This window comes from Streptopelia decaocto (genome assembly GCF_964273445.1).
Source record: "Streptopelia decaocto genome assembly, chromosome: 8".
Lineage (NCBI taxonomy): Eukaryota > Metazoa > Chordata > Aves > Columbiformes > Columbidae > Streptopelia > Streptopelia decaocto.
In genome coordinates, this window is record NC_138662.1 from 6,402,654 (window position 1) to 6,420,514 (window position 17,861).

A 17,861-nucleotide genomic window follows, 5' to 3' on the forward strand; every position below is an offset into this window, starting at 1 on the left:
GCGCCCTTCCGGAGGGACTGACATCACACCGGCGGGGGCGGGCCCTCTCTTTGAACGACAGTGCATATCACCCATTCAGTGGCGGAGCGGCGCGGCGGAGGCGGGCCCTCGCGCAGACGGACAGCCCACCTCGACCAATCGGGGTCCCCTCGGCGGCCAGCCCGTGACGGCGGCGGTGGCGGCAGTTCCCCCACAGGCCGCCATGGCCCTGACAGCCGAGACCGAGTCCCGGCTGTACCGCTCCCTGCGCGCCGCCGCCGGCGCCGCCGCCCACCTCGTGGCGCTGGGCTTCCCCACCGCCGTGGCCGTGCTGGCGCGGCCCGGATCGAGTGAGTGCCGGGGGGACCGGGGTCTGGGCGGGGGGCCGGGCCTCTCCGCAGCTCAGCTCAGCGCCTGCCCTTCCCTTGCAGGTCTGTTCTCCTGGCACCCGCTGCTCATGGCCCTCGCGGTAAGTCCCGCCGCCCCGGTTACCGGACACCGCCCCGTGCTGCCCCCGCTGCCACGGGCACCACCCTCGGGGAGCTGGCGGAGAGGACAAGGCCGCTGTGCTCTCTGTGGGCGGTGGGAGGCAGAGCCGCGGGGCGTGGCGGAGGGGTGGAGGCGGCCGTGCCGATCCCCCTGCCCTCTGTCTCCCAGTTCTCGTTCCTGATGACGGAAGCCCTGCTGATATTCTCCCCGGAGACCTCGCTGCTCCGCTCCTTCTCCCGCAAAGTCAAAGTGCGGGTGCACTGGGCCCTCCAGCTGCTCGCCCTCCTCTGCGCCCTCCTGGGACTGGGCATCATCACCTACAACAAGCACCTGAACGGCAAGCCCCACTTTGCCACCTGGCACGGCCTGACGGGGCTGCTGGCCGTGCTGTATGCCAGCGGGCAGTGTGCAGGCGGGGTGCTCCTGCTCTACCCCAAGCTGATGAAGAACTGGACGCTGGCCAAGCTCAAGCTGTACCACGCAACCTCGGGGCTGGTGGGCTACCTGCTGGGCTGTGCCAGCCTGATGCTGGGCATGTGCTCCCTGTGGTTCACCACCTCGGTGACCAGTGTCTCCTGGTACCTCGCCATGCTGTGTCCCCTTCTCACCAGCCTGGTTATCATGAACCAGGTGAGCAACGCTTACCTGTACCGCAAGCGGAGCCAGCACTGAGTGCCCAGCATGGATCTGAACTTCCCCTGCGCGAGCCAGCGAGGCCAGGGCTTGTCCCCACAGCCCCCCATGGCGGCCCCCTGCTCACACAGGGTCTCTTTAGAACTTGATCTCTACCTACTCATCTCGTTAGTCCTGGATTGTCTATTGTGTCCTGTCCTTGGGGAGCGGCTACGATGTGTGTAACACCAAGCAGGTGGGAGCTGCCCATCTCATGCCTGCCTTGGTGGGGACATTTCCCAGCACAAGTAACGCTGCTGGTCTGCACAGCAGCTTGGTGCTCGGTGCTGGGAACTGGCAGGTTCACTCAGGATTCCTGCTTCTTTTTCCTCCCCTTACCACCCAGGGCTGCTTTGGAGCAAGCAGGCCGGGAACTGGCATGTTCCTGGTGAGGATGGCAGGGAAGGCCTGCTCGCCCAGGAGGTTGCAGTGGGACTGCTTCTCCCGCCACCAAGGCAGCTTGGCCAGTAAAAGCACAGGGTACGGTTGTGGCTTCAGCCACAGGACAGCTGAGCCAGGTGGCAGCACCCCAAGTATCCATCCCCATGGCACAGCCTGGGGGCTCTCTGTGACCAGTACAGACAGCCCTGCCTGACAGCTGCAGATCCAGGCACCCATCACCACGCACAAATCCTTCCTGCAGGCTGGGACAGTGAAGCTTCAGCCTGGCAGAAGGTGGGTGTCATTTTACAAAGTGAATTAATGAGCTGAGATGCAAACCGGCATTTTGTCCCTCTGAGGGGCACAGGGAACAGTGGGAGCACAGGGGGAGCAGGGCTCAGGATGAGCCTTCCAGCCAGCCTGCAAAACAGCCCTCGGAAAGGCAGAAAGTCACCTCCTCACCTCACCGGGGCGACAGCCGGCCTTCCAGCCTGCGTGCCATCAGGGCAGCCAGGCAGCACGAGGCTCTGTCTGCTGCAGTGGCCCCGTGGCTGCTCCTCAGCACATACCCTGCTTTCGACAGGGCCAGGGGTCCCAGGCTGGGAAATTCCTCTGTATCCAGAGCTTTTATTCAATAAAAATTTCAGGCAGCTACAACATGACAAGCCCTCTTTACTGCCCGGGGGACTTCTGGGGTGTTGGCCTACTTGCAAGGAGTCTCTCTCAAACTGCTGGGAGCAGCTGGGAAGAAAACCCCTGCCCAGGCTCCTGCACCAGAGCTCCCAGGGGCTGCTCTGTGTCCCCTGCCCATATGCTGCTGCAGGAGCCAACTCTTTTGAAGAACTCTTTATTGATAACGAAAGGTCTGTGTTTTTCCTTGTTGACAAAACCTTCTTTTGTGGTCCTTTAAAAAAATAATCATGACACCATTGACCCGCATCTCAGGCTGGGGTCTGCCTGGGGGATCAGAAGCTGTGAGGAGGCTGTCGCAGGAAGCATCCTCTCCATCCAGAAAAAACAAACAAAAAAAAGCCCAGCAACACAGAGGAAAAGAGAAGGGGGACCCCATATTCTACCTGCAGGAAGGAAAACCTGCTGCTGGAGGAGGCAGCAAGAGCCCCACCATAAAAATTAATTCCAGCTTCTAGTGTAATCTGACAAACGGATTAGCCAGGGAGCAGCTAAGGGCACTGGCTCCTCGTGGGGCTGTCTTAGAGGCAGAAGAGAACACCCAATATGCAAAGCCCAGAGCTGGCAGTGCCAGCCCACTGCTGAGAGGGGCTGGGCAGCCCCCTCCTGCCCTGCAGCCTGTCCCCTCGCCTGGCAAACCTCTCACCAGTCAGGATGAGCTCCTGCTGGGGCCGGGGGGAGGCTCCCCACAGAAAAGGGATTCAGAAAAGAAACCCGCCAGCCTTCCTGTTCCCTTGGTTAGGGACAAAACTACCTTCAGAAAAGAGGAAATAAGTGTTGAGCGCTCCAGCCGAGCTCCAGTGCAGAGGAGACGTGAGAAAGTGCTGCTGACTTTGCTCCCGTGTAGGCAAGCGCATTGGCCTCAGGGCAGGGATCAGCCCCACGTCCCCCTCCTGGATGCTGGTGCCATGGCCTGCCCTGTGCCCAGGGGAGTGCCTCAAAGAACCCCCGTCCTTGTAGTGGCGGCAGCATCGTCGTCCTGGGTGGCCAGTGCTGGCTGTGAGTGGCAACAAATCGTTGGAATGAGGTAGCCCCCCTGCCTCTGCCACGGGAGGAGTCCCGGCTCCCTGCTGAGCGTCCCGGTTGTGTGGGTGGTACACGAGGGGGGTAGCAGCTCTCCAATGGAGACGGGGTGGGGAAGGGGGCAGCATGTTGGCCGGTCACAGCTGGGATGGGGCATCCTGGAAGGTGATGAGGCTGGACTCCTGGCCAGAGCCCTTACCAGCCGCACTGGGGTCGGGTAGCAGCGGAGTGTCAGCCTTTGCCACCACTGCCTCCTCCTCCTCATCCTCCATGCTAGGCCAGGCCGACTGGTCCTCCACGCGCTTCAGCCGCTCGTTCAGGGCCTTCAGGGCCAGCTGCCTGTGGGGCAAGGGCAGACGGGTGGGTTAACCCCAGGTCCGATGGGCAGGGCACTGGGGTGCTGTGCAAGGCCATCCCTGGCAGGACAAGGGGGATTCAGCAGCGCTAGAGATGACCTGGCGCACTGGGACTGCCGTGAAAACACTCACTCATGCTCCCAGACTACACATGCAGAGTTCTTGTGCCACGTGGAGCGCTCAGAGGCTGTCAGCACACGGGCCTCTCTGGGAATGGGGGCCGAAAGGTGTAAAACAGGACAGGGGTAAGCGCAGTGCCAATGCCTTGGCCAAACCCTCCTGCCGGGTCTTGGGAAGGCCACCGGGTGTGCTGGGGGCTGGTGCATAGGGCTGACTCAGCACCTTCCCCTGTATCAGGATGATGGGTGTGGGTCTGCTGTGAGTGGAGGCTGCCACCTCCCCAGGCAACCGCCATCCCCCTCCTATAGGGATTTCTGATCCCCAAACCCTGCCTACTCCTTCCCCAGGATCTCCTCATTCCTCCTCCCCTGCACTTTCACCACTGCTCTGCCTTGGGAAGAGTGGGACAACAACCCACCAACCCCCTGAAATGCTCCCAACCACCTCTGTGGCAGGGAGGACAGCCCCCAGCAGACCCCTCTGGAGAAGGCTCCCCGCTAGCACCCTGCACCCAAATCTCCCCACATCTCCATGTTTGGATTTTAAACCTGACCCTCACTGCCTGTAAACATGACCCCCGTGGAAGCGGGTGAGCGGTACCTTCTCCTCTCGGCATCCTGGGGGTCTGTTCCTGGCAGGCTGATGGTGATGGATGACGGGGCACCCACGTCGTAGCGTTTGACTGTCTTGCGGCAGACCTTCACCTTCACCAGGATGCCGTGCACCAGATTGGCCACCAGACCCACCACGGGCTGCAGGATCTCAGGGAAGAAAGTGGCAAAGGCGAAGTGGTCGGACATGTCTCCACGGCCTCTACTGTGCCGCTGGTAGAAACGGAGATAGACCCAGCTGGAGAGGAGCCCGAAGCCGTATGAGGCCAGTACATTGCTCTCAATGAGGGTGGTGAGGCGCAGCAGAGCCAGGAGAAGCAGCAGGAGCATGGGGACAGCCTTCATTCTGACCTGTGGCACCTTCAGGACGGTGCTGTCCCCCATCGTCTGCTTGAGGGCCACCAGGACTCCCCCGAGGAAGCCCAGCCCGCCGTGGATGCGCACAGCGAACAGGTAGGCGAAGTGGAAGGAGGCCACGTAGGTGAGAAAGTAGGCGAGGGCCCCCAGGAGCCCCACCGAGACGTTCACCACCGCGAAGAAGACCAGCAGCTCCAGGGCGCCCCAGAGGGGCTCCAGCAGCCGCCCGGCCACCCCCAGTGTGGCCAGGCTGGCCGCCAGGCCCCAGGCCCGCTCCTCCACCAGCCCCTGCGTCAGCAGCGTCCACACCCAGAAGTTGGGGGGCAGGAGGTAGCCGGGGGTCACCCCCAGGCCATAGGCCGTGTCCAGGCCGAAGGAGAGCAGGTAGAGCAGGACCACGGCGGCGCTCAGCGACTTCACCACCACGCTGGTGCCGGCCAGCGCCGCCAGGAAGTGCTGCCGGGCTACCGGCAGGTACCGCCGCATCTTCGGCGCCCCCACCGGCGGGACGGGGCTGCCCCCCGCCCCCGCCGGGGCCGCCGCCTCCTCCCCGCTGGGCCCCGCTCAACCCCCGACCAGGTCCCGGCCCCTCCCGCCGCCGCCCCAGGCCGCGCTGGGCCCCGCTGCTGGGCCAGGCCGGGCGCGGACAAACAGCAGCTCTGCGCATGCGCGGCGCTGGGCGGGGCGGGGCCGGGGCCGGCCGCTAGGGGGTGGGGCCGGGGCCCGCCGCGGGGCACGCTGGGACATGTAGTCCGGCCGCGGCTGCCGGCCACGTGGGCGAGGGGGGACATGGGAACACAGACTAAGTTATGAGGGCGACAGTCACGGGGACCTGGACATGGAGGCACAAAGCCCGGGGCGGGGGCACAGAACATGGACACGTGTGGGCCAGGTACGGGGGACACTCGGGAACATGGACCCCACGGCACAGGGGCACATGGATGCAGGGACGTAGACACAGGAGGACACAGGCGTGGCCGGGTGAGCGGTGTGTGGCACGGGGGACATGGACACGGGACGTGGGGAAGGGAGGACACAGACCTGAGGGACACAAGGACGTGGGGTAGGGGGGCAGCAGGGACTCAGCCCCTGTGCAGCCCCTCCTGTGCAGCCTGGGGGTGTCTGTGAACCCGCACTCCTGCCTCTGCCTCGCTGCCTGTGTCCTGCCCGTGTCCCTGTCCCCCAGCCCCACGGCAGAGCTGCAGGCAGGCAGGAAGGCAGTGGCCCAGCTGGCAGGAGCACCCCGATGTCCTGCCTGCCCCCCCGCCCCTGGTGCTGTGTCCCCCCCAGCCCTGCCCACGTACCCAGGCAATGACACAGCCACCACCTGTGAAGTGAAAATATGAACATTATTTAATAACTGAGTCTCTGTAATAAACCATTTGAAAATATTTTACAAGGAGTCACACACACGATATCTTACAAATTGTCTTTTTGTTGGTTTTTGAAGTTTTACAACTCTTCTGTACAAAAAAAAAAAAACCAAAACACAAACCAAACAAAAAAACCCAAAACAACAAACAAAAAAAACCAAACCCAAACCCAAAGAAATTAAAAATAAAGAAAATAAATTAAAAACCCAACGCCTTTGAATGAGCAGAAAGAAGCTTCCAGGTGGGGGCAGGAGGCGACCCTGGCAGGACAAGGTGGGGGGGCCCAGGGCCGTGCTGCCCCTTTGTCTCATTGTTTTTTTAACTTAAAATAGACTATATATGTATATATTTATAGGTATGTATAGTGGTGGTTTTCTGGCAGAGCACCTAACTAGACTACAGAAGTACACACACTCCCGGTAACACAGAGCCATCTGTTCAAACACGGTTCCCAGAGACAGTAACCAAACACACACTGAAAAAGCTACAAGCAGAATGACCATTAATTAACCCCAGCACTAATTAGCGCCTGGCACCCTCCCCAGCCCCCCCCGGGTTGGCCATGTCGAGGGGGCTCCCCCAGCACTGGTTGATGGGGTGGCTCTGAGCGGGGTGACCGGGGGGATGAGGGTTCCCAAGGCTGCCTGCCCAGGCACGGGTCCCCGGCGCTGCCGGGAGCAGCAGGGGGCACGGGTGGTGTGTACGGCACCCCCTGCACCACAGCACCCTGGGGTGTCATGGCTGGGCACCCCATACCTTGTGCTGGGCTCCCCCAGCCCTGTGGCACCTGTCCTGGCTGGGGTGCAGTGGGGAACAGTGGGGTGCAGTGGGGTGCTGGGGCTGCTCTGTCTGCCTCCTCAACACTGAGCGTTTTGGCTGGAGGGGGGTTGCCCCCACCTTGGTGTGAGCCCCAGCACCTCAGGTGACCCCGCTGCAGGGGCACCTCGTGCCCCCCAGTGCTGGGTGTCCCCAGCTGGGAGCTCAGCAGCACCCGGGGAGCAGCTCCCCACCACGGCCGGCAGCCCCCCCCACCGGTGCCCCAAGGGTTGGGCATGGGGGCCTGGCACGTCCCTTCTGGGGACATGTGGCACCTCCTGCTCGGGGACGTGCAGCACATCCTGCTGCGGGGCACATGGCACACCCCATTTGGGGACATGTGGCACATCCCCCTTGGGGACAGGTGGCAGTTTCTTTGGCAGGGCTGCCAGGGCCAGGGCGGCCGGAGGGGCAGGCAGGGCTGGGGCGGGCAGGATTTCACAGTGATCTGCAGAACGGAAAAGAAACAAAATACGCTTTTTTCCTCCCTCCTTTTCACCCCAATATCTGGGCCCAAGAATGCGGGAGAGTGGCCGAGCCCGGAGCGGGGACCAGGGCTCCATTGGGCCGGCTGCCTCCCCGGTCACCCACCCCTGGCCCCGAGCCTGCAGGGATGGGGTCCGCATGCCTCGGGGGGCCGGGGGCACTGGTACCCACGGGAACAAATAATACTGACCCGCACAGTCAACTCAAGTCCTCTTTTTTTTTTTCCCTTTTTTTCCTTTTTTTTCTTTCCCTCCCACGTGTCCTCATTGCTGACACTGAACACCGCCGGGCTCCAGGCGAAAAGCTTGGAGAGTCAATGTAGAAAGATCTGGTTTAAAATCTTCAGGCTAAAAAAATAGGCGAGGTGGATGGGGGGGTGGCAGGTGGGGGGTGCTGACGCCACTTTCCGAGTCCGAGTGGCTGGGAGGACACGACGCCGGGGCACCCCCCAGTCCCCACTCTGCCGGGGAGCCCCTGCCTGTACCCCAACTCTTCTTTGGCTGCGGCCGGTGGCGTCACAGGAGTCCCCGAGGCGGTGGAGGGAATGTCTTTCCTGCTCCACCGGGCTGGGGAAGGTGATGGAGATGAAGGTTGAAAGAAAAGAGAGGTGGTGGGGGTGGGGAGGGGGCTAAAGGCAGGCGGCCGGGGGCAGCGGGTGCCGGCTGGTGCTGGAGTAGAGGAGCAGCAGCTGCAGGGAGAGCAGGACCCCCAGGGAGGGGGCGAAGGAAGCTCCTCGGCCGCAGTCTGAGGTATCTTCCTGGTGGGGGCAAAGGGAGAGGGGCTGTGGGGCACTTCCCGCAGGGGCACCCCCCACCCCCCTGCAATCCTGCTGCACCCCCTGCCCTGGGACCCCCCAGCACTGCCCCTGGGGGCACCCCATGGTGCTGCTCCCCCTCGGACCCTCACGGCTCCGTTCCCTCCCAGGAGGGCACCCTGTGGCGTCACATCTAGGGACCCCCATGGCTCTAATCTCCCCAGGTGGCACCTCAAGGCTCCTGATCGCCCCCGTGTCCTCCCATGTCTCTGCTCCCCCCAGGGGGCACCCCATAGCTCTGCACTCCCATGGAGGGGGCACCCACCCCTCCAATATGCTTGAGGGGGCACCCTACAGCTCTGTTCCCCTGGGGACCTCCCCCATGGTTCTGCTCCCCTCCCCAGGGGACACCACTGCCCCTGTCCCTCCCCAAGGTGACACGCCCTGGCTTGGCTACCCAGAGGCCCCCTGGGGCTTCCCTCCACCTTGTCCCCCATGCACCCCACATACTGTTGCATTGTAGTCAAAGCAGATGTGGGGGCCTTTCCGGTAGCGCGGCCTGTCCACCAGCTCACACTGGTTGGGGTCCCTCGGGGGGGCTTTGCAGGTCAAGGAAACCACCAGGGACAGGGCAGTGGGGGCATGTGGCATGCCCCACGGCCACCCCCAGCCCCTCCGGCTGCAGGCCAGCTCCCTCCACCCCTGCCAGCCCCCCAACTCCCACCAGTCCCCCCATGCCTCTGCCACTGCAGCCAGGGGGCGACAGAGCCAGGCTACCAAAGGATACCTCTTACCTCTGCCTGCAGCAGCTTGATGGACTCACACTGGCTGCAGAGGGGCTTGTCGGCCACCACGAAGAGCAGGTTGGTGTTGGCTAGTCTCTGCGCATGGAAGAGCCTGGGGGAACAGCAGTGACCCCACTTACCCTGTGCCCTGACCCCCCCCGACTCCTGGTGCCGGCCTTGCCAGTGGGTGGCTCTGGGGAGGCTGAGTCAGCACAGTGTCCCCATCCTCATCTCTGTCACCATCACCATCTCTGTCCCCATCCCTATGCCCATCCCCATTCCCATCCCCATCCCCATGCCCATCCCCATCCACATCCCCATCTCCATCTCCATCCCTATGCTGAGGGGCTGCCCATGGAACTGGCACCAATGTGCTTTCAGCACTTGATCCCACCTGGAGGAGCCCTGGGGATGTCACTGTCATCCCGCAGCCCATGGGGTTGCTAACATTGCACTCTGTCCCCCCTGTCCGGGTGCCCCAAGTGCTGCAGGGCATCTCCCATCACCTCCACGCAGGCAGCTGCACGGGGCTCCTGGCAAAGGCAGATAAGGTTGTCCCCAGCCCTGCCCAGGCAGTGGGATGGCGGGATGGACCCACCTGGAGCAGTTGCCGCAGTCAATGATGGCATTGTAGGTGGCGTTGACAGTGCTGAAGTAGTACTGCGTCTGCTTCATGATGCAGCTCGTCTCCCTGGCCTCCATGCTGTCCCCTGCCACCTCCTCTGCGCCGGCACAGCACTGTGGGCCAGAGGCCACGGACCCCCCACCACGTGCCCCTGACACGTGCCCTGCCCACCCCAGCCCGGGACTCCCCACAGACTCACCCGTCTGGAACCAGCTGCTGTAGGTGAGGCCGTACAGGAACTGCTGGAAGAGGGACCTTGAGAAGGAGAACACAGCCACGTCAGCTGTCCCTGCCCCAGGGACATGCTGCTGTCACCCCTCAGTGACCCCCAGGAAGGGGACATGGCAGGACTCACCAGGCTGCGGCTGAGGTCCACCAGGCGAGGTTCAGGAGATCAGCCACGGTGGGCTGTGGGCCAAGAGGAAGATAGTGAGCCAGGGGGTCCCCGTGTGGGGCACTGGGGACACCCCTGCAGGTCCCTGAACTCCCAGACCTCCTGGAAGCCACCATCCCCATGGGTGCTCACCACGAAGACGCCACGGGGTGCAGCACCCGTGTTGCTCTGGGCCTCAGGGGCGCAGATGGACTGGAAGTCGTAGGACTCCTTGCGGGTGTAGAAGGAGTTGTTGTAGAGGGCGGACATCAGGTTGGCATCCACCTCGCTGAAGAACTTGCCCACCTGGGATGGGGACACCAAGTCTGCACCCAAACGACACCTCGCCACGGGTCTCCCTCAGTGGGGACTCGAGCGGGTCTGTCACACCACAGGTGACATGAGCTCAGAGGTGTCAGGTCCTTGCTGGCATATCATGGCCAGCAGAGCTGCCACGTGGGCACTGCTCACCTGGTACCAGTGGTCCTCCTGGTTGGAGAGCACCAGGAAGCCCCCATCGTCGATGAGGACACAGATGAGGTCCTGGGGAAGGAGGACAGCGTCACCCACCCCCTGGTCATGCCCAGGGCAAGGCAGGACAGGGGTTGACCAATCCAGCAGGGGGGCCAGCGCAGTGGCCCCAAGCCTGGGGGCTGCTCAGGAGCATCTCGGTGCTGGGAACACCCATGCTAGGTGCAGAGAGCAGGAACCACCACCCACCCTGGGGGGTTTAACAGCCCCCTCGGGGTCCACGGGGCAACCCCCAGTCTTTGTCCCTGCAAGGGTGGTCAGAGCCTGCCTGAGCTCTGTCAGTAGAAAGGGGACAGGGTGGGCACACTCACCCAGACAGCAAGAGCAGGGTGGGCAGGGGACAGAGAGCCCTCCCAGCCACCCCTTGTCCACCCACCTGCTGTCACCTGCTCCCCCTACCCTTGCCCACCACCCACCTTGTTGTTGGCCTCACAGTCCATCTCACAGCTGGTCGAGGGGTCGCACTGTCAGCCGAAACCAGGCCAGAGGGACAAGTTAGCAGGACCGTCCACCCCCTCCGCCACCCGAGCTGTTCTGGCCAGGAGGGGACAGGCAGGCTGGTGTCCCCAGGGGAAGGGGATGGGTGCCCCAAGCAGGGTGATGGGCAGGGCTGAGCTGGAGGTACAAGGCCAGCGGGGCCACGGGCACCGTGTCCCAGCAGCACTCCCCAGCCATATCCCCAGTGAGCAGAGGTCCCTCCCTGTCCCCATCCCTGTGCCATGCTAGCGCCGCAGGAGCCCTGAAGGACGTACCCGGCGGGCACCCAGCTGGTCGCGGTCCGTCCGGTTGCTTGCCAGCACTTTGAACTTCTCAGCCCAGGCCTCCAGGTCCAGCTTCACCCCCACCACTGGGGCAGTGGGGAGACATGGTTAGATCCTGCTTGGGGTGGGGACAGGGACCCCCCAGCCTGGCAGCGGGGCACCCAGTCCCCTGCCTACCTGCCGGCTTCAGCGTCTTGCCCCCGATGCTGAGCTCCACAGCGGTGCTCACCAGGATCCCAATGGTGTTGTTCTCCAGGTCCAGCCCCTGGTAGCCATCTACAGAGGGCAGGGGTGGCATCAGGGGACACATGGGGTCAGTGGCAACCTGTGCTACCCCCCACTGCCCCCAGTCAGCACCCACCATCCCTGTAGGGTGGCTTGAAGATGTAGCCCTTGTTGTCCAGGCTCCTCCGGTAGAAGCTGGCATTGAAGGGCTCTGGTTCCTCCTGCCAGTCCTCCGCAGCCCTGGGCGGGAGCAGCCACAGCCACAGCTGTCACTCAGCTCTGGTCCCACCAGTGATGGCCCCGTGGGAGCAGGCATGTCACCATGTGGGGCCTGGCACATGCACACCCCCCGGACACTCACTTGTTAGGGAAGACGCGGGTGATGCCCCCATCAGTGGCTGCGAAGACAGCCAGGAGGCTGTACCTGCGAGGAGAGTCAGGCATGCCAGGCATCAGTGGGACTTTGCTCTGCCCCTGTCCCATCCCCATAGTCCATCTCACCCCCTGATCCACCTCCCTCTGTCCCCAGACAGCGCTGCCTGTCCTGGGTCACCTTGCCCCAACCTACGTGTTGAGGTCCTGGTCTTTCCAGACCCGGCTGGAAAGCTGCTGCGTGATGCCTGTGTCCAGGATCAGGTTGTGCAGGAGAAAGTTGTCACCTTGGGAACAAGATGGAGATGAAGAGGAGGAGAAGGCGAGGGCCACCCATGTCCCCTCACCCTGTCCCAGCAGCGGCACACACTCCACAGCGGCTCCCGGGACCCCAAGCTCAGCTCAGTTCACTCCCCACCCCATCTGCCCCCAAGCTCCCATTCCCTGCAACACGCTCCTCCAGCCCCCCCTCCAGACGTTTCAGGCTACTCACACTGCTTGGAGTCTGGGGTCACCTTTTCCATGAGAGCAATAAAGTTTTCCAGGAACTCGGTGTTGTTATCCGACAAGTCGAGGTCTTTGCAATATTCTCTGAGGTTTGGGGGACAAGGTTTGTCGTTTGCAAGGATGGAAAAGGCAAGGTCAGTTCACCCCTGGGGACGGTGGGGCAGGCGCCAGCCCTGTTGCCAGCACCTGGGCTTGCGGGGGGACACGATGGTGGTGACATGCCATCACTCCTGCCAGTGTCACCCCGCTGGGACAACTGGCTGTGGGCATCTCTGTGGACTGGCCGGCATCCAGCCCGCTGCCCCTGCAGCGCTGACAGCTTGGCCACCGCATCGGCCACCGGGTCCATCACTGCCACAGGCACCGAGGTGCCGTCACCTCTGCCATGGCCAGGTTGGACAGATCCCAGTTTGTCCAGAGCAGTACAACCCTGAGCCTGACTCACCCCATACTGCTGGGGCTACTGGTTCAACTGGGGTACCTCTGCCACTATACTTACCTGAGGGGCTGGGCCCACTTGCCCTGTCCCTGTGGCACCCCAGGGGGCTCTGCCGTGGGTGCGAGCTGGGGTTTTCCTGGGGAGCCCCCGCGGCTGTGCCGGTGGCACCAGGTGGGCGCTCGGCAGCCGTGTCTGCACCCTTGGGGTAGAGAGTGAGGTGCTGGGGGGGCCCGGCTAGTGGAGGCGACCACTTGCCCATGGCCATTGCTGGCCCCAAGTCCCTCTTGGGACAGGCAGCGTGGGGGTGCTGTGTCCCTGCTCTGCTCTGGGACCATCCAGAGTGCAGAGCACCAGCCCTGCTGATGCTGGGGACAGCCAGAACCTGTCGGTCACCGTGAGGTTCTAAACAGGTTGCTGCCACTCCCAGGTGCCGTGATTCCCCCAGTCCCAGTGGTGCGGCCACAGGCAGTGCCAGTGAGCTCAGGGCTGCCCGGCTCATGTTCCCTCCACCGAGCTCCTGCCTCTGCCAACAACCTCATTAAGAGGACAAACGCCTGAGGGTGGCAGGGAGTGTGCCCATGGGGCAGCTGAAAAACTGGGGCACCCTGGCCAGCCTGTCCCGGCCCCCCACCCCCTGCTCAGGGGGAGCAGTCACCTAATACCTCCACCGACACGCACAGATACAGGGACTCACACACCCACGGGGACGGGGGATATATGGTTTCTGAAAATGTCCAGTGGCCCATGGGCACAGCAGTGCTGCCGGCAGATCATACAGTCGCCCTGGGTACCGGTGAACCCCTGGCACACAGTTCTCCAGCCGCACGCTCACACCTGGGCTGGCAGCCATGGCGGGGAGGGGGCTGGCAGAGCTGCTTTGGGGGGTGCTGAAGGGCTCGCCCTGATTTTCAAAGCTCGCTTTTCTCTCCAGCTGCACCAGTCGCAGAGCCCAGCGCTGGACACTGGTCCCATCACTGCAGGGAGGGGAATACCCACTCCTTGGGCTTGGACACCACCTCCATATCTATTCCTGTAGCACATCTACGGGACAATTTTTTAATAAAAGGCTTTTTTTGTTTGTCCTTAATACTCTGCCTTGGCTCCCACATTTCCTGGGCCTCACTCCTGCTGCCCCATGCATTGCCTTTGCATTGCAAAGCCAGGACTGCACAATAACTGTACATCTTGGGCTGGTTGACCCAGAACTGGTGTGAGTGACAGTTGCTGTGCAGAGGGAGTGTGGGGGGTGCCTGAGGTGGTACAGGTGGCTGTGCTGTAACTCAACCTGCTGCAGTCTCCAAAAACTGCAATGATAAAGTGCTTCGGCTGTTTTAAGTACACACGTGATTAGCTGGTAACGTTAATTAGGGCTGGTGAGAGGTTGCACTGCAACGGTGGGAAGAGTGCTGGCAGAGCCGTGGGGCTGCCCAGACAGCCCACTGAAGGATGGCCTTTTGTCCCTGCTAGGTGACAATACTGCGTGGCATAGCCCAGGGGAGGGGACGTATCTGTCTGTCTGGGGGCCACTACACTTTCCTCACGTCCCTGTTCGCAGCCTGTGGCCAGCAGCCTCTCCAAGGGCCCTGGGCACCCCAAATTTGAGCCGAAACCTACCCTTCCTTCTCCCTAACCCCCTGCAGCCAGCACGACTGTATGATGCCACTGCCGGCCCCTTGCTGGGGGCGGGGGGATTTTCAGAAACTATACCTATATATGCACGCGCAGAGGCCGGGCCCTACCGGGTGCATATATACTGTGCTGGATGCAACCGGGTGGCAGAGCAGGGCTGGGGTCCCGGCAGCAGCCCCACCTTGGCCGAGCGGGGACACGACACACACAGTGACAGGGGACAGGGCGGGGGGGACGAGGCGGGATGAGGCGGGGACGGGGGGCGATGCAGGGGTCGGCAGCGGGGCCGGGGCCGATGCACACCTCGGCAAGCGCACACGCAAAGCTACCTGGGAGCAATGAACACATGTCCCTCCGACTCAAAGCTGTTGGGCAGCAGGTATTCAAAATCTGCAACAGAAAGGGAAGGTTATCCGGCGGGGAGGGGGGACAGGGACGCCGGGGGGCCAGGAGGGAGAGAGACGGACAGAGAGAGAGGGGAGGGAACCACAACAAAAAAAAAAAGGCATTTGCTGCTCTTGGTAACAAGAGAGGAAGGAAAAGGCCGTTCTGCTGTCGCTGGCACCGCACGGGAAGGAACGTTACAGCCAAATCGGGAGAGGTTTGCCCATCTCGGCTTGAATTTGCTCGGTCGCGGGCTGCAGGTGGTTGCGTACGCGCAGCCGGCGGCGTGTACGCAGGGACACACAGACACACACACATATATATATGCGCGCACATGTATATATATGCATGTTTGGGAGGGCGTGGGGGCGTCTCTCTCTCGGGGTGGGGCGAGGGCAGGGAACTGCATGCTGCGCTCCTGGCCGGAGGAGGATCACCAGAACACTTGGTTGTTGGGGAAAAAAAAAAAAAAGGAGTTTTCAGGCATCAACATGGCCAAACAGGGAACCTTGCCGACGACAGTCCAACCAGAGGCTGCCCGTCCCACAAAGTGCCGTGCAATGCGCTGCCGGGCTCTGCCGCAGACCCCCGCCGGCGCCCTCCCTTCCCAGGCCGGTGGGACCCCAATGGGGATGGGGGCCACGCTCACCCGCCAGCCCGACACCTCACTCTGCTTTAAGGGGGAGGTCACAGCTCAGCAGGGTTTGGGGTGCCTCTTGGGGACCCCCCCGGCAGAGGAGCAGCGGATGTGTGGTTCAGCTCACGGGGCAAGTGGGGTTAGGGGGTGTGTAGGGGGATGCTATAGGACATCCCGGGGCTGTCAGACCCCCCGGTGGGCAGCACCACCCCCTCACCCCGCCCTGGGCCCCGGTGCATTGCACGGCACAGCCAGAGGTTGGACTGTTGCTCTCCGAGGGGCTATAGGCAGGGGCTGGGTACAAGCCAATGAGAGGAAGAGGAGGAGGAGGAGGAGGAGGAGGAGAGGAGTACAAAACACTCGTACTTGGTCCATCAGCATTGCCATCGCAGGAGCACTGGGAAGAGGCAACTCAAGGCTGACAGAACAGGGCTGAGCGTGACACTTCCACCTCCCCGCTGTCCTGCCCGCCTGGCCCTGTCCCCCTTGTCCCCGCCCTGCGCTGCTGTGCCCCCGCAGCCGTCCCCCTGCCTGTGCTGGGGAGCAGGTGCTGCCGGTGTGCAGGTGCCGTGCGGGGTGCGTGTGCGGGAGGGAGTGTGGTGGCGGGTCCCCTGGGGACCATGCATGCCAGGGTGTCCCCTGCCCCCCGCGGGGCTGCACAGGAGCTGAGGGTCTGGCCCCATGGGGCCCCTCCTGCTCTGGTGAGCAGCCGGGCATTGTGCGGACATGGGCCAAATCCTGCCCTGGGTTGCATGGGTGACATCCCGCTCCACTGCAGGGTGGGTACCTGTCTCAGGACCCCCCACCTGCCTTGGTGGGACTTTGGGCTCAAACCTGGCTGCTCCTGGGGGGCATGGCTGGCACCAGGATGCTGCAGCTGCCAGGGGCTTCAGGCCATGCTGGACCCTGGGGCAGTGGGGGCGGCCACCGAACAGCTGTGGGGACAGGCAGCGCAGTGCCCTGGGGCTCAGCCAACCCTCGTCCCCACAGGGCCAGGCTCGCTGTCCCCCATGCAGTGGGGTGGCATCGCCACAGGGTGGTCCCATCCCTGCCTTGGCTCTGCTTGGAGGGCTTCCCCAAAAAAGCCTGTCCCAGAGGGTAAGCGGTGGAGGACTGTGTCCCCAACTCCCCCTCTGTCCCCGCCATCTTTGGGCGCCCCCCTGCAGCCCCCTGCTCCCTGCACAGCCCTATCCCTCAGGTTGAGTTGTCTTGGGGAGAGGGGAAGCGGAGGAGCCAGGATGGGGAGAAGGAGTCAGAATAGGGTGAGCAGGGGCAAGAGGAGCAAGAAGAGGGTTGGGGGAAGGAAGAGCAGGGTATCAAACTAGCTACGAAAAACCTCATGGATCAAAACCGGCAGTTTCATACAAAATTGGCTCTTGAAGGATATCGAACCAGGTTTGGGAGCAATGCACGGGGAGGGAGTGGGGGGTCATCGTGACAAAGCTCTCATGGACAGAACAAGACATGTTGCTTCCAAATAAAGGGGGGACTGGAGGAGAGGTTGAGGAGGAGGAAGAGGGAGGAAGGGCGAGTCGGTGACGGTTTGCAGGTTCGGCGTGGCAAACGGGCAGGGAGATGGGCAAGCAGGGGGCTAGGGGGGGACTGGACACGGGGCGGGGGACGGGGTGGTGAAGGTGAGTGGTCTGAGACTGAAAATACTTGCCCTTCATTTTGATGTTTGGTACTGTGTGAATCCACCATAGAGAGAAAGCAAGAAAAACAACAAACAAAAAAACAACAAACAAAAAAAAAAGGGGGTTGGGTGGAAAGGGGGAAGGGGGGGCACAAACAATATTTTATTCAATCGCTGTTTGAATAAAAATATTGTGTATCATAATCATACCAAAAGGAAACCTCTTGCAAAAAACGACATGAAAAAAAGAAAAGGAAAGAAAAACCCAATAACGAAAGGAGAAGGCCATGATGAAATAAGAATAAAAAAATTGCAAAGATATAACTAGAGAAATATAAATATATATATTCAATACTCCAAAGGAAAAATGAGCGTCAGTAGCAAACAGTTGCAACAGTCTTGATATCGAAATATCCTCCCTGAGTTGGAGGCATGCATGGCACGGCGGGCAGAGCGGAGGGGATGCGGTCCCCGCTCCTGGGGACAGGGACAGCCTGGCCTCGTCCCCACAGGGCTCCTGCCGATGGATGGGGGAGTGACAGGGGCCAGGTCTGGAGCGGGGCTGGGGTTGAGCCACTGGGGCGGCCAAGGGGCAGTAATGGGGGAACTGGGGGGAAAAGGGGAAGGGTCCAGTTCTACCCCGGCGGAGAGGGTCCCCGGGAGCAGCATGGACCTGCAGGGGGGAGAAAGGCTTGGGGGGTCAGGGGGAGAGAGAAAGAGAGAGAAAGGGGGGGCCAGGCTAACACACATGTACACAGAGTAATTCCAAATGAAAACTGAAACCAACTGAAACTGAACTCATAAAAAGAAGAATAAATGGCTTAAACCAAAGACTCAAAATAAACCAAAGGAA

General features: G+C 62.1%; 3 protein-coding genes across 4 annotated transcripts in view; 1 reads left to right on the plus strand and 2 right to left on the minus strand.

The window, feature by feature from the left end:
• Positions 1-51: 51 nt before the first annotated feature.
• On the plus strand, positions 52-2,178 carry CYB561D2 (cytochrome b561 family member D2). Of its 2 annotated transcripts, none has more exons than XM_082059763.1 (3): positions 52-329; positions 411-484; positions 601-2,178. In XM_082059763.1, the coding sequence occupies exons 1-3, from the start codon at positions 203-205 to the stop codon at positions 1,138-1,140; spliced, it is 741 nt and encodes a 246-aa protein (XP_081915889.1). In that variant the 5' UTR covers positions 52-202; the 3' UTR covers positions 1,141-2,178. The 2 variants fall into 2 exon arrangements, with proteins under 2 accessions (XP_081915889.1, XP_081915888.1); XM_082059762.1 differs by having other exon boundaries at positions 62-329; positions 411-448; positions 637-2,178.
• A 174-nt stretch (positions 2,179-2,352) lies between these two features.
• TMEM115 (transmembrane protein 115) lies at positions 2,353-5,324 on the minus strand. The gene is made up of 2 exons (XM_082059761.1): positions 4,311-5,324; positions 2,353-3,573 (listed from the first exon to the last, which is right to left on the minus strand). The coding sequence occupies exons 1-2, from the start codon at positions 5,162-5,164 to the stop codon at positions 3,372-3,374; spliced, it is 1,056 nt and encodes a 351-aa protein (XP_081915887.1). The 5' UTR covers positions 5,165-5,324; the 3' UTR covers positions 2,353-3,371.
• A 685-nt stretch (positions 5,325-6,009) lies between these two features.
• CACNA2D2 (calcium voltage-gated channel auxiliary subunit alpha2delta 2) overlaps positions 6,010-17,861 on the minus strand; it is a 216,971-nt gene continuing 205,119 nt past the window's right edge. Inside the window, exons 23-38 of the mRNA XM_082059784.1 lie at positions 14,684-14,744; positions 12,273-12,370; positions 11,976-12,066; positions 11,769-11,831; positions 11,544-11,647; positions 11,360-11,458; positions 11,174-11,268; positions 10,838-10,885; positions 10,362-10,433; positions 10,044-10,196; positions 9,873-9,925; positions 9,717-9,772; positions 9,491-9,614; positions 8,895-9,004; positions 8,618-8,706; positions 6,010-8,110 (exon numbers count right to left, since the gene is read on the minus strand). Coding sequence (XP_081915910.1) covers positions 7,982-8,110; positions 8,618-8,706; positions 8,895-9,004; positions 9,491-9,614; positions 9,717-9,772; positions 9,873-9,925; positions 10,044-10,196; positions 10,362-10,433; positions 10,838-10,885; positions 11,174-11,268; positions 11,360-11,458; positions 11,544-11,647; positions 11,769-11,831; positions 11,976-12,066; positions 12,273-12,370; positions 14,684-14,744 — 1,445 coding nt within the window. The 3' untranslated portion in view covers positions 6,010-7,981. The remainder of the gene's footprint in view (positions 8,111-8,617; positions 8,707-8,894; positions 9,005-9,490; positions 9,615-9,716; positions 9,773-9,872; positions 9,926-10,043; positions 10,197-10,361; positions 10,434-10,837; positions 10,886-11,173; positions 11,269-11,359; positions 11,459-11,543; positions 11,648-11,768; positions 11,832-11,975; positions 12,067-12,272; positions 12,371-14,683; positions 14,745-17,861) is intronic.